Source organism: Gorilla gorilla, chromosome 2 (genome assembly GCF_029281585.2).
Source record: "Gorilla gorilla gorilla isolate KB3781 chromosome 2, NHGRI_mGorGor1-v2.1_pri, whole genome shotgun sequence".
NCBI lineage: Eukaryota > Metazoa > Chordata > Mammalia > Primates > Hominidae > Gorilla > Gorilla gorilla.
In genome coordinates this window covers 211,156,822-211,171,174 of record NC_086017.1, presented here as the reverse complement: position 1 = coordinate 211,171,174, position 14,353 = coordinate 211,156,822, and the positions used below count along the sequence as shown (strand labels likewise).

The 14,353-nt window shown below is 41.7% G+C and overlaps 1 protein-coding gene across 18 annotated transcripts in view; it reads left to right on the top strand.

Annotated features, from left to right (window-relative positions):
- Window positions 1-14,353, top strand: part of LRCH3 (leucine rich repeats and calponin homology domain containing 3) — a 101,397-nt gene that overhangs the window by 34,221 nt on the left and 52,823 nt on the right. For all 18 annotated transcript variants that reach the window (XR_008678433.2, XR_008678431.2, XR_008678432.2 and 15 more), the window contains exons 4-8: window positions 344-449; window positions 7,811-7,947; window positions 10,365-10,474; window positions 11,582-11,675; window positions 13,012-13,132. Coding sequence is in view for 12 of the 18 variants with exons in the window: in XM_031013318.3 (XP_030869178.3) it covers window positions 344-449; window positions 7,811-7,947; window positions 10,365-10,474; window positions 11,582-11,675; window positions 13,012-13,132 (568 nt within the window). In the remaining 6 variants the exon portion in view is untranslated. The remainder of the gene's footprint in view (window positions 1-343; window positions 450-7,810; window positions 7,948-10,364; window positions 10,475-11,581; window positions 11,676-13,011; window positions 13,133-14,353) is intronic.

Sequence of the window (14,353 nt, the reverse complement as noted above, 5' to 3'; positions counted from 1 at the left end):
TTACTGGCATGAGCCACCATACTCGGCAGCAAGCGGCCTTTTCTAAATAGTAAATGTATTATTTTCTTTTAGTCATATTGGAAGAATTTTAAGTGTTAATGTGGCAGCTTCCCTCTGTTCATATAATGATGGGTTTACAAATTATTTTGGCTGATCTCAGAATTATGGTATTCTGAATTTATTAATCTTTGAACCTGTAGGTAGTCTCTTTTCAGAACCATTGAATTAAGCTATTAAGTGAGATACTAGAAGGTCTCCCAAACATATCTAATTTTATAGACAGTGTAAAGCAGACAAGTTTGTAATGTTAGGACAATCTTTATTTTGTATCTTTTCAAAATAGGATGTGAGCTGCAATGAAATTCAAACTATACCTTCCCAAATTGGTAACCTGGAGGCCTTGAGAGACCTTAATGTAAGAAGAAATCACCTAGTACATTTGCCTGAAGGTAAGAAACTATGAAATAAGAAACTATGAAATAATTGTTTTATTATTTTAAAGCTCTCTCAGACCAATCAAGACAAAAATGTATAAGGGTTACATCCAGGCTGGGCGCTGTGGCTCCTGCCTGTAATGCCAACACTTTGGGAGGCCGATGAGGGAGGATTGCTTGAACCCAGGAATTCGAGACCAGCCTGGGCAATATAGGGAGTCTGTCTCTACAAAAAATTAACAAATTAGCCCAGGGGGCTGGTGCACTCTTGTAGTCCCAGCTACTCAGGAAGCTGAGGTGGGAGGAGTCCCGGAGCCCAGGAGGCCAAGGCTGCAGTGAGCTGTGGTGGCGTCACTGCATTCTAGCCTGAGCACCAGAAAGAGACCGTGTTTAAAAAAACGGGGTGGGGAGAGAGAGAGAGAGTGTGTGTGTATCTGTGTGTGTTTGTGTGTGTGTGAGAAAGTATGTGTGTGTTACCTCCAGTGTTTGAAATCTAATGGTTTATTTAATAGTGTTATCTGTTCCATTGTGGATTTTAAAAGCCTCTTCAATGAAAAGGTTTGATAACTCTTGACCTTTGATTTTATTTTTAGATCTTGTCAACCGATGTAATTAATAACTCAGGGTAGGGTCCCTGGAAATTTCAGTAAGCATGACTGTTTGGGGGAAATGTAACATGTTTGGATAAGGGGATAGTGTAGTCTAATGAAAAACATTTCTGCAGTTAGCACTCACTTAAAAATGGACTTTGACCTGAACTTAACCGGTCACTGGAGATGTTCAAACAGAGGCTAATGAACCATGTGGAGGTGATGTGTAGAGTGAATGATAAATGGGGTGAGAGACTGCGCTAAGAGACGGGTTCTTTACTTAGGCTGACTACAAGCTCTGATATATGTTATTTGATTGATAAAAATGATTAAACATTAAAGAAGTCTAGTTTATCAATCTTTCACAAATTAATGAAACAGAATGCTAGAAAGGAAGATGAAAATGAGAGCTATTATTTTATGAGATCCAGAATATATATTTCTTCCTATATGTTTCTGTTCATCACCCAGCAGTAAGAGTCATCAGCTCATGGCAAGTCTTGTCTCAACTGTGCTCTCATTTACTTTCCCCTGCACTATTCTCTAGATTAATTTGAATCAAATACAGAAATTTATTGGTAAACATTCCAGAAAAACAAGGAATCTTCTCAAGGTATTTTCATGACAGTGCTTTTCTGGGTTCTTTGACAAAATATGACTTACAGTGTACAATCAATATTTTGTTTGTTTTGAGACAGGGTCTCACTCCCATTACTCAGGCTAGAGAGCAGTGGCACGAACATGGCTTACTGCAGCCTCGACCTCTCAGGTTTAAGTGATCCTCTCACCTCAGCCTCCCAGGTAGCTTAGATTACAGGCACTTGCAACCATGCCACCTACTTTTTGTATTTTTAGTAGAGACGGGGTTTTGCCCTGTTACCCAGGCTGGTCTCAAACTCTTGGGGTCAAGAGATCCACTTGCCTCAGCCTGTCAGAGTGCTGGGATTATAGGCGTGAGCCACTGCACCTGGCCACAATACATGTTGAATTAACTAATGATGTTTTCGCTTTCCCTGTGGAATTCAAATATTTATACCAATTTGATCCAGCATAATATTTAGTTCTAACATACTAGTGGAGCTTTGACATTTTGGATTCCAAGTAAATGTGTAAGAACGTGACCTTTTCAGTCCACTTTTCTATACTTACTGCAACCAAAACCTCGTGTGTCTTTCCTCTCACTTGGCTTGTCCAGGAACCTTCACACTTTTTATCCTCAGGGCCTTCCTTGTTTTCTCCTGGTTCTGTTTGCTACCAACTCAGGAATGTAAATGAAGGTTAGCAAAACCAAAATCATGACCTCTAGGACCTTATAACCCCAGATTTCTCTCTAGGGTTACCTCTGTACTCAGGACTCACCTACTGTGGTTGATCTTCAAAGACTTACTCCTGTAATAATACTTAGTGTGAAATCAGTTAATGAGAGTATTAGGGTTTTAATCAAAATGAAAATTGAGCATTTCAGATGACAATGGAAGCTTAATAGTTTTATCAGCTAATTTATTTCTGTATCTTATTTTGATTGTAGACTGCTGACAAAATGGTTTATCACACAAATAGTTTCAATTTTTTTTAACAGTTTATTTTATAATCTCAGCACATATAGTTGAACTGAGTTGGCAAGTGAAGCTTTATTCCAACAGCTACATTCGTTTGTGTGGAAGTTTGTGTTACTTGATTGGTAATTTCTAACATTGCAATTTGGTACATGTCATATATCTTTTGTTATATTGCCATTTTGATTTAAAATTAATTTTTACCAAATAATATGTTACATCATTCAAAAAATATTAAAAAATATTAAGAATCTTTTTTTTTTTTTCTTGAGACAGAGTCTCACTCTGTCACGCAGGCTGGAGTGCAGTGGCGTGCTCACTGCAAGCTCCACCTCCCGGGTTCATGCCATTCTCCTGCCTCAGCCTCCCAAGTAGCTGGCATTACAGGCACACACCACCACACCCAGCTAATTTTTGTATTTTTACTTCTTTTTTTTTTTTTTGAGACGGAGTCTCACACTGTCGCCCTGGCTGGAGTACAGTGGAGCAATCTTGGCTCACTGCAACCTCTGCCTCCCAGGTTCAAGGGATTCTCCTGCCTCAGCCTCCCAAGTAGCTGGGATTACAGGTGCCGGCCACCATGCCCAGCTAATTTTTTTTTTTTTTTTTTTTTTGTATTTTTAGTAGAGACGGGGTTTCATTATGTTGGCCAGGCTGGTCTCAAACTCCTGACCTCATGATCTGCCTGCCTCAGCCTCCCAAAGTGCTAGGATTACAGGCGTGAGCCACCGTGCCCGGCCTTTTTTGTATTTTTAGTAGAGACGGGGTTTCACCATGTTGCCCAGGAATGGTCTTGATCTCCTGACCTCGTGATCCGCCTGCCTCAGCCTCCCAAAATGCTGGGATTACAGTCGTGAGCCACTGTGCCCAGCCAAGAATCTTAAATAATGTTGTTCCCCTGCCTCAAACTTCCCTACACACCAATTTCAATGGCCAAAAGTATGTACCTTCATTAAACTCCTTTGACTCTTTTTTTTTTTTGAGATAGGGTCTCACTCTGTTGCCCAGGCTGGAGTGCATGGCGTGACCGGAGCTTACTGTAGCCTCGAACTCCGTGGGCTGAAGCCATCCTCCCATCTGAGCCTTCCAAGTAGCTGGGACTGCAGACATGCACCGTCACACCCAGAAATTTTTGTATTGTTTTGTAGAGACAAGGGTCTCACCATGTTGCCCTGGCTGGTCTCCTGGACTCAAGCAATCCGCCCACCTCAGCCTCCCAAAGTGCTGAGATTACAGGCATGAGCCACAGTGCCCAGACTGCTGACATATTTCTAATTGATATGTTTTTATAGCTATTGCTGGTTTGGGCAACTTTGACACTTATGTCAGCTTCCTATTGTGATGATAGATGAGGATTTAGTTTCCTTACACTGTCACCATACCATGCCTTTACTGCTTTCCTCCCGTCTTCCCAGTGTAGTTTTAGCACAACTTCTGATTAAATTGTTACTCAGTGTTCACATTACTGTAATTATGTAAACATTGTTCCCTGCCAATTCAAGTGATGTACTCTGATTTTATTTCCTTTCTTGTGCATGTTTTTTTCTTTCTTTTTTTTTTTTGAGACAGAGTCTTGCTCTATCACCCAGGCTGGAGTGTAGTGGCATGATCTCGGCTCACTGCCGCCTCCGCCTCTCGGGTTCAAGCAATTCTCCTGCCTCAGCCTCCTGAGTAGCTGGAATTACAGGCGCCCGCCACCATGCCCAGCTAATTTTTGTATTTGTAGTAGAGATGGGGTTTCACCATGTTGGTCAGGCTGGTCTCGAACCCCTGACCTCGTGATCCACCCGCCTCGGCCTCCCAAAGTGCTGGGATTATAGGCGTGAGCCACCACGCCCGGCTTTTTTTTTTTTCCTGGAGGTAATAGTTTCTTATCTTTTTATATGCTTATTTTTGTGTGTCTATGGCTAATTCCACCCTCTTTTTCCAGCAGGCTTTCTAGTCAGACCAGATTCTCTATCCCTTTTTTCCCTGCACTTCCACCTCACTGAGCCCTTTTTTTCTCTTCTGATATGGACTGGCTGTTCTCTAGTATTGCTGCCCAGCTTTTTTTTTTTTTTTTTTTTTTTGAGACAGTCTCACTCTGTCACCCAGGCTGGAGTACAGTGGCGCGATCTCGGCTCACGGTAACCTCTGCCTCCCCCTCCCAGGTTCAAGTGATTCTCTGCCTCAGCCTCCCAAGTAGCTGGGATTATAGGAGCCCGCCACCACGCCTGGCTAACTTTTGTATTTTTAGTAGAGATGGGGTTTTACCATCTTGGCCAGGCTGGTCTTGAACTTCTGACCTCGTGATTCATCCGCCTCGGCCTCCCAAAGTGCTGGGATGATAGGCGTGAGCCACTGCTCCTGGCCTGCTGCCCAGCTTGCTTTCTTCTGTGTTAAATACTCTGAGTCCTAGACTCTGGATCTTCCTCAGTTACTCCCTGTTTTGCAGGAGGACATCTCCTAGTAGCTTCCCAAGAACACGTCATGGGAGAACATATTTTTGAGGCTTCACTGGAAAATAAATGTCTTTATTCTGTGTCCCCCTTGATTGCTTGATTATAAATCCAGGTTGGAAGCTATTTTCTTTCAAGACTTCTAAGTGTTTTTTCACTTACCGCTTTCAGTGTTTAAAATTGATGGTTGAAAATCTGATGCCATTCATTCTTAATCCCAGTCTTTTGTGACCAGCTTTTGCTCTCTGGAAGATTTTAAGATGGTCCCTGTTTATCTGCTGCTCTGAAATTTTATGTTAATGTGCCATAGTATGAGTTGTTTTAATTTAATGTGCTGGATACTTGGTGGGCCCCTTTCCAAACCAGAGATCCATATCTTCCATTTTGGGAAATTGTTTTATATCTTTTTTTTAAAAATAATTTTCTTTCTTCTGGTTTCTCTGTCCCCTTTTTGAATTATTTTGAATTGGATGTTATTAGACCTCTTTGTTGATCCTCTTTGATTTTTTTTTTTTTTTTTTTTTTTTGAGACAGAGTCTCGCTCTGTCGCCCAGGCTGGAGTGCAGTGGTGCCATCTCGGCTCACTGCAAGCTCTGCCTCCCAGGTTCCCGCCATTCTCCTGTCTCAGCCTCCCGAGTGGCTGGGACTACAGGCGCCCGCCACCACGCCCGGCTAATTTTTTGTATTTTTAGTAGAGACGGGGTTTCACCGTGTTAGCCAGGATGGTCTCGATCTCCTGACCTCGTGATCCGCCCGCCTCGGCCTCCCAAAGTACTGGGATTACAGGCTTCAGCCACTGCGCCCAGCCGGTTTTTCATATATATATATATCTATATATATCTATATATATATATCTATATATATCTATATATATATATCTATATCTATATATATATATATATATATTTTTTTTCCGATTTCTCAATCTTTTCCCCACCTTTCCCACTTTTCTATTCCACAAAACCGCCATTGTCATCATGGCCCGTTCTCAATGAGCTGTTGGGTACACCTCCCAGACGGGGTGGTGGCCGGGCAGAGGGGCTCCTCACTTCCCTGTAGGGGCGGCCGGGCAGAGGCGCCCCCCACCTCCCGGATGGGGCGGCTGGCCGGGCGGGGGCTGACCCCCACCTCCCTCCCGGATGGGGTGGCTGCTGGGCGGAGACGCTCCTCACTCCCCAGACGGGGCGGCTGCTGGGCGGAGGGTCTCCTCACTTCTCGGACAGGGCGGCGGCCGGGCAGAGGCTGCAATCTCGGCACTTTGGGAGGCCAAGGCAGGCGGCTGGGAGGTGGAGGTTGTAGCGAGCCGAGATCACGCCACTGCACTCCAGCCTGGGCACCATTGAGCACTGAGTTAACGAGATTCCGTCTGCAATCCCGGCTCCTCGGGAGGCCGAGGCTGGCGGATCACTCGCGGTTAGGAGCTGGAGACCAGCCCGGCCAACACAGCGAAACCCCGTCTCCACCAAAAAAATACGAAAACCAGTCAGGCGTGGCGGCACGCGCCTGCAATCGCAGGCACTGGGCAGGCTGAGGCAGGAGAATCAGGCAGGGAGGTTGCAGTGAGCCGAGATGGCAGCAGTACCGTCCAGCTTTGGCTCGGCATCAGAGGGAGACCGTGGAGAGGAAGGGGGAGGGAGACCGTGGGGAGAGGGAGAGGGAGAGGGGGAGGGAGACTGTGGGGAGAGGGAGAGGGAGAGGGAGAGGGCTTTTCTTATATTTTTTGTTATTCATTTCTGTGTCATTTTGTGTTACCTTACAGTAAAATAGTTCCAACCATTCTTATGAATTTTTAATTGCTACCATTATATTTTTTCATTTCTACAAACTCATTCTGTGATTTTTAAAAAATATTCCTTTTATGTTTCAGTGATTAAAGACATTCTCTTTCTGAAACTAAAGATACTCTTTCAAAATTTTCTTCTGCTTTCTATAAAATACCTGTTTCTTCTGAGTTCCTTTTTTTGGTTAGTTAGTTGGTTTTGATGTTGGAGATGTCTAAATGTCTGTGGATCATATACTATCTTTATATGGCTGATTAGAAGTTCTCAGTATACTGGGCAGAAATTGTATAATGGTAATTAAACAACAAGCTGTGTATTTTATTAGAAGAAATTCTGTATCATTATATAAAGGCCTTTTATATGGGATTGTGAAGTTTATCCAGAGAAAGAAGCTCCATTTCTTCTTCATTATTGTGTATATTCTTAACTACAGCCATTCCTGGGATGAAGTAGGATAGGGTGGGGTGGGAAGGTGCTGAGGTCTTAAGTGTGTAGACTTTGACTTAACTCCTCCATTTTCAGCTGGCAACTCCTCCTGACTTTTGTCATCCTATTGTGCCTGGGATCCCTGAGTTCAGAGCATTTTTGATTCAATTTCACTAGAAAATAACTTGCTGATTCCTGGGAACATTGGAGAAGGATAGTGCCCCAGCTGTGTTAGTGGGGGCTGTGGACCCAGGCATTTAACTGTTCTTTATGTAGAGTGTTATCTAATCCTTTTGTTATCCTCACCTTCTTGTGGTATCAGGGCCTCCAGCTTCTGAGACTTTCTGTAGTTCTGAGCGGGTCAAAGCTGCTTTTTATTAGTAATCCTGTCTATAGGCAACTGGATCTCATTTTTACCACTTTGCTACCACTTTTCTCATTTTTACCACTTTGCTACCAGTTAATCACTAAAAGAGAATGGGAGTAAATATCTGTGTTAAAATCACATTTAACTAGAAGCTTTTGTAAAAATTCTCTAGTTGTAAAACATCATTAATTGTTCATTTCCATTTTACCTTCTTGCAGAGCTGGCGGAGTTGCCTTTGATACGGTTAGACTTCTCATGCAATAAAATTACCACAATCCCTGTTTGTTATCGGAACCTCAGGCACCTACAGACGATCACCCTAGATAACAATCCACTACAATCACCTCCTGCACAGGTAAACCACAGTGGAAGCATCAGGTAAACCACGGTGGAAGCATCAGGTAAACCACGGTGGAAGCATCAGGTAAACCACGGTGGAAGCATCAGGTAAACCACGGTGGAAGCATCAGGTAAACCACGGTGGAAGCATCAGGTAAACCGTGGTGGAAGCATCAGGTAAACCGTGGTGGAAGCATCAGGTAAACCGTGGTGGAAGCATCAGGCAAACCGTGGTGGAAGCATCAGGCAAACCGTGGTGGAAGCATCAGGCAAACCGTGGTGGAAGCATCAGGTAAACCGTGGTGGAAACATCAGGTAAACCATAGTGGAATCATCAGGTAAATCATAGTGGAAGCATGACATGGACTTTTTTTGGACAAAGGATGAAATTTAAAATTTTATGTACATTTATCATTCGGTTAGAAAATAATTTCTTTTAAAATAGATTCACATACATATGTATTTTTGAGAAGCCGTGAATTAATGGATTAGAAGGTAATGTTTCCAGAAGTATTTTTCCTTTCTCTAAATTGGTATTTCTTTTTAAATTGAAGAATTCTTCCCTAAATTTTTTTCTAATAAAATTTTAGTTAATTTCTTAATTTTTTCCTGTAAAATTTTAGTTAATTTCTTTATTTTTTTCTAGTAAAATTTGAGTGTAGACACCATAAATGCTAGAGACAGGCCAGGTGCGGTGGCTCATGCCTGTAATTCCAGCACTTTGGGAGGCTGAGGTGGGCAGATCATGAGGTCAGGAGATCGAGATCATCCTGGCCAACATGGTGAAACCTCGTCTCTACTAAAAATACAAAAATTAGCCGGGTGTGGTGGTGGGCGCCTGTAGTCCCAGCTACTCAGGAGGCTGAGGCAGGAAAATCACTTGAACCCAGGAGGTGGAGGCTGCAGTGAGCTGAGATGGCGCCACTGCACTCCAGCCTGGGCAACAGGGTGAGACTCCGTCTCAAAAAAAAAAAAAAAAATGCTAGAGACAGATAAAAATACTCAGCTTTCAGAGCTAAAAACTATCAGTACATTTGTTTTTCTGATCATTCTTATTATAACCTTCCTAATTCTAAAGTCACAAATTCCTACTTTAGACAGTTTGGTCATTTGTTTACCAGTGACTGAAATGAAACTATACAGTAATAAAGTAGCTTTACATGTAGATGCTGGACATCCTACAACCTAGAAATTTTTGCCAACTCATTATTTTCCCTCAGCTCTTTTATTTTTTTATTTTTTTGTGAGAAGGAGTCTCGCTCTGTTGCTCAGGCTGGAGTGCAGTGGCGCGATCTCGGCTCTCTGCAAGCTCCGCCTCCCGGGTTCACTCCATTCTTCTGCCTCAGCCTCCCAAGTAGCTCGGAGTACAGGTGCCCGCCACCATGCCTGGCTAATTTTTTGTATTTTTAGTAGAGACGGGGTTTCACCGTGTTAGCCAGAATGGTCTCAATCTCCTGACCTCATGATCCACCCGCCTCGGCCTCCCAAAGTGCTGGGATTACAGGTGTGAGCCACCGCGCCCGGCCCCCTTAGCTCTTTTTAACTTTGCAGTTTATTGACGATTTTGTACAAGCATATGTTACTCTTTTTTTTTTTTTTTGAGGTGAAGTTTTGCTCTTGTTGCCCAGGCCGGAGTGCAATGGTGTGATCTCGGCTTACTGCAGCCTCCGCCTCCTGGGTTCAAGCGATTCTCCTGCCTCAGCCTCCCGAGTAGCTGGGATTACAAGCGCCTGCCACCATGCCCGGCTAATTTTTTGTATTTTTAGTACAGACGGGATTTCACCATGTTGGTCAGGCTGGTCTTGAACTCGTGACCTCAGGTGATCCACCCACCTCAGACTCCCAAAGTGCTGCAATTACAGGCGTGAGCCACTGCGCCCGGCGGCATATGCTACTCTTTATGGCAACTATAAAACTTTATGAGTAAAATTCCTAACAATAGAAGGGTCTTATAAGCCTCAAGAATTTGTGTTTTGACTTCTGGGACAAGTAGCAACAGAAATATATGTAATGTTTCATGATTTCCTGCTCTTCTCTCTCAAAGCAGAATCAAAAACATAGTTGTATATGATTGTTGGATTCCTAAAAGTTGCTTCATGTAATCTAATGAGGAGAAATGCTTTAAATCTCTGACTGTGCAAACTAGTCAGTGTGCTAAGTTTACTTGGTATTTGAACAGTATAATCAAAAGTTATTTATTTATATATTACCGAAATTTATTAGTGACTAGAAAATGAAAACATATTTACCAGTTAAACACCTAAAATAACACTTAACCAAATAATATAATTTATTAGTTTTTAAATATTACTGTATGTACTTGATAGAAATGCCTCCCTTTCCCAATGTATGTTACATAAAATGTTGATATGATAAAAAGGAGCATACTTCAGATGAGTAATAATTTGGCTACATTTGTGTGACTTTATTTAGATATGTATAAAAGGCAAAGTCCACATATTTAAATACCTGAACATACAAGCTTGTAAGATTGCTCCAGATCTACCGGATTATGATAGGAGACCGTTGGGTTTTGGCTCCTGGTAAGTATATTCTGTCCCTTTATCTATCCTATTTTTTGTACAGGGAGTCAAATAAAATGGATACTTAAATTTGCCTGAATGTTTGACTAAAGGGAAATAACCTGTTTTAACACTGTTATTCTCAGAATGCTTGTATTGTAAGGTTGATTACCTAGATCTGGCAAAGTCTAGTTCTAAGGGTTTCTCAACCTTGGCACTGTTGACATTTTAGATCAGATAATTCTTTGTTGTGATGGGCTGTCCTGTACATTGTAAGACATTTAGCAGCATCCTTGGTGTCTGCCCATTAGATGCCAGTAGTACCCTCGCAAGGTGACAAACAAAAATGTCTCCAAATGTCACCTTGGGGCCCTCCAGTTGAAAACTACTGGTCTGAGTGACTTGAATGCTAACTTTAGCTCTGCTGCTGAGGTAATTAGCTGAAGGCAGGTCATTCCTGCTTTTTGAGTTTCATTTTTTCTATAAGGAGTCAAGAGTTGGATTTGTTGACCATTAACATCACTGCAGGATCTTTTAATCTATGAGTCCCTCAGCTACACAGCCTGTGACTTATAAGGTCATCTGCTTGGCAGTCGCAACCATCTGGAACAATCTCTTTTTTTTTGAAACAAGGTCTTACTATGTTGCCCAGCCTGGTCTCAAACTCCTGAGCTCAAGCATTCCTCCCACCTCAGCCTCCTGAGTATGGAGCAGTCTTAAGTAGCAAGAATTAAATTCTTAGGCCTTTAAACAAGCAGGATAGATGTTTCAGTGAAAGTGAAATAATGTTTATGGACTTTACTCAAAAGAGAACTCTCAGGCCTTCTCTTGAACCTCTCAAATTTTGCTTAAAAGCACAGTCCTAGTAAACTCGCCTCATTGGATGAACAAGAATTGCAGAGGTGTGATTGTTTTGAAGCTGGATAATAATGAGTACATGAGGTCTCATGCTATTCTGTTTGCTTTGTTTCTATTTGGAATTTTTCATATTAAAAAATTAAAGCCCATTTAGTTCTAATAGTTAAGTGACTGCCACATTTCTTGTTTTTTAGAAAATTGATCTGTTTAATTTCAAATTTTAATTGTTAAAATAACAAACTTTGCAGTAACAGAGTCTCTTTTCGGCAGCCATGAAGAACTGTACTCAGGTCGCCCTTATGGAGCCCTTGATTCAGGCTTCAATAGTGTGGACAGTGGTGATAAGAGATGGTCAGGGAATGAAGTAAGTGTTTTTTATATTCCGTGTGAGAAATATATTTATATTCCGTGAGAGAAAACAGAATGATGAAAATGAAAAGCGTCTTAACTGGATTCGGTTTCTCACTACATAAAATACAGAAAAGTCAAGGTGGAGGCAAGATTCCCACCCTCTCCAGCAGAACTGGCATTCTGCGTCCTTACCGGCTTTCTGTCACGTGGATTTCCGCCTGTTTCCTCATTGCCTCATGGAAATAGTTTCATATCATAGAAAGGCAAACAGGAGCTGAGCCAGTTGAAACTGAAGCCTACAATCTGAGGTGGGGGGTAATCTCGAGCAGAGGTGCTAGATGATGAGAAAACAAGTGGAACTTTGGGCTGATGGGTAGAGACAAGGACCTTAGTAAAGAGTATTCATGTGCTCAAGAGGAATAACTTCCTGGCTAATTCTGTCGTTTTTCTCGTTTTTAAATTATTGATATTATGTTTTCTGCTCTTAAAAATTACCGTGTCCACAGAGGTCTACAGAAGAAAAAAAGTAAAAAAAAAATAAAAATTACTAATGTGTAATATTTTAGCTATGCATTAAGTTATTAAGTAAACTTTTGTTAGCAAGACTGATAACCTACTATTTATAACATTGTTTTACTGTGGATTGAAACCAAATTAATTTTAGACCACATCCCATTTGAAATTTGGAATTACTTGTGTTTGTATGTCTTGGTGGGTGGGTTCATAAATGTGGCTGTATCAATACAGATATATATGTAGATATTTTAAATCTATATGTATAATTTATGGAGTCATGAATCTTTTTTATTTTTTGAGACAGAGTCTTGCTCCTTCACCCAGGCTGGAGTGCAGTGGCACGACCATGGCTCAAGCAGTCCTCCCACCTAAACGTCCTGAGTAGCTGGGACTACAGGCTTATGCCACCATGCCTGGCTAATTAAAAAAAATTTTTTTTTAGAGACGGGCTCTCCCTATATTGCCCAGGCTAGTCTCAAACTCCTGGGCTTGTCATTCCCACCTTGGTCTCCCAAAGTGTTGGGATTATAGGCATCAGCCACCACTCCAGGCCGGATTTTTATTTTTTTGAAATAGGATCTTGCTTTGTTGCACAGGCTGGAGTGCAGTGGTGGAATCCTATCTCATTGCAGCCTCGAACTCCTGGGCTGAAGCGATCGTCTCGCCTCAACATCCCAAGTATTAGGATTACAGGCATGTGTGAGCACACCTAGCTAATTTACTCCTGGCCTCAAGTGATCCTCCTGCTTTGGTCTCCCAAGGTGCATGGATTACAGGCATGATCTGCCAGGCTCTAAAATGACTGTTTTTAATGTTTCTGCTTCTTTTTTAAGCCTACAGATGAATTTTCAGATCTGCCTCTTCGAGTAGCAGAGATTACTAAAGAACAAAGACTACGAAGAGAAAGCCAGTACCAAGAGAACCGCGGCAGTTTAGTAGTAACAAACGGTGGAGGTAAACATAATTCCGGTGACAGCTAAAGTGTTTGCGATCATTTAACTTTTTAAAGTTGTCTTTTTCATACCCACTCCTTTTGTTGGTGTATCTATAGCTTCTTCACTCTTCTTTTAAAGACTTCTTTTCATATATGATTGAAAAATACTATTTTCCATTGGGATGAAACTATGATTTCTGGTTTCAGTCAGAGTTAAAATACAGTATTTCTCCCTTGTTTTTATTTTGGGAGGAAACTTTATTAGAGACAGTACACCTGGAGTAGATCTTTGTTAATCTGGATTTAACCACGACCTTTTGAAGTACCATTCTCCCTTTTTAAGATTCTTGCTGTGGTCATTATTTGATCTCTTTTAGGAATTTAGTGCTTTTTTTTTTTCAGTGTTTACCTTTTCTTCACCTGGAATTGTCAGATGCTCTTCAAGGTCATCTGAATCACAGTTTTCCTTATTCTGACATTAAAGAATTTGTAGTTCGTTAGCAAGCAGCACTCTCTATACTTGCTTATACTTCCGAAGCAGACTCTTGATTTTCGCATTCAATTCTGTATTGCTTGAATTGGTTTGAATTTAATGTTTAATGTTTAATTTCATATTTAAATTTTGAGGGCCAGTTATAATGGAAAATAACTTTGATTTTCCAGAAACCTATTGCTTACCCGAGGAGAGCTTTCATTTCTCAGCGACGATTTCAATTAAATGGTTTGCTGTCCTTTTCCTTACCATCTTAGATTCTTTACTCCTGTCGTTACCATTTCATTTACGTTTCAGTAGTTGTCTTTTAAGTGTTTCTCTCATATGAGGTATCTTTCTCCATCAGTTTATTTAAGACTTAAAATAATGTTGAGATCTGTGCCGGTATGATAGCCACTAGCCACATGTGATAATTATTGAGTATTTGAAATGTGTTTTTTTAGGCTGGGCGTGGTGGCTCACGCCTGTAATCCCAACACTTTGGGAGGTTGAGGTGGGTGGATCACTTGAGGTCAAGAGTTTGAGACCAGCCTGGCCAACATGGTGAAACCCCATCTCTACTAAAAACCAAAAAAAAAAAAAAAAAAGCAGGGCATAGTGGCATATATGCCTGTAATCCCAGCTACTCGGGAGGCTGAGGCAGGAGAATCACTTGAACTCGGGAGGCGGAGGTTGCAGTGAGCCAAGATCACGCCACTGCACTCCAGCCTAGGTGACAGAATGAGACTGTATCTCGAAAAAAAAATAA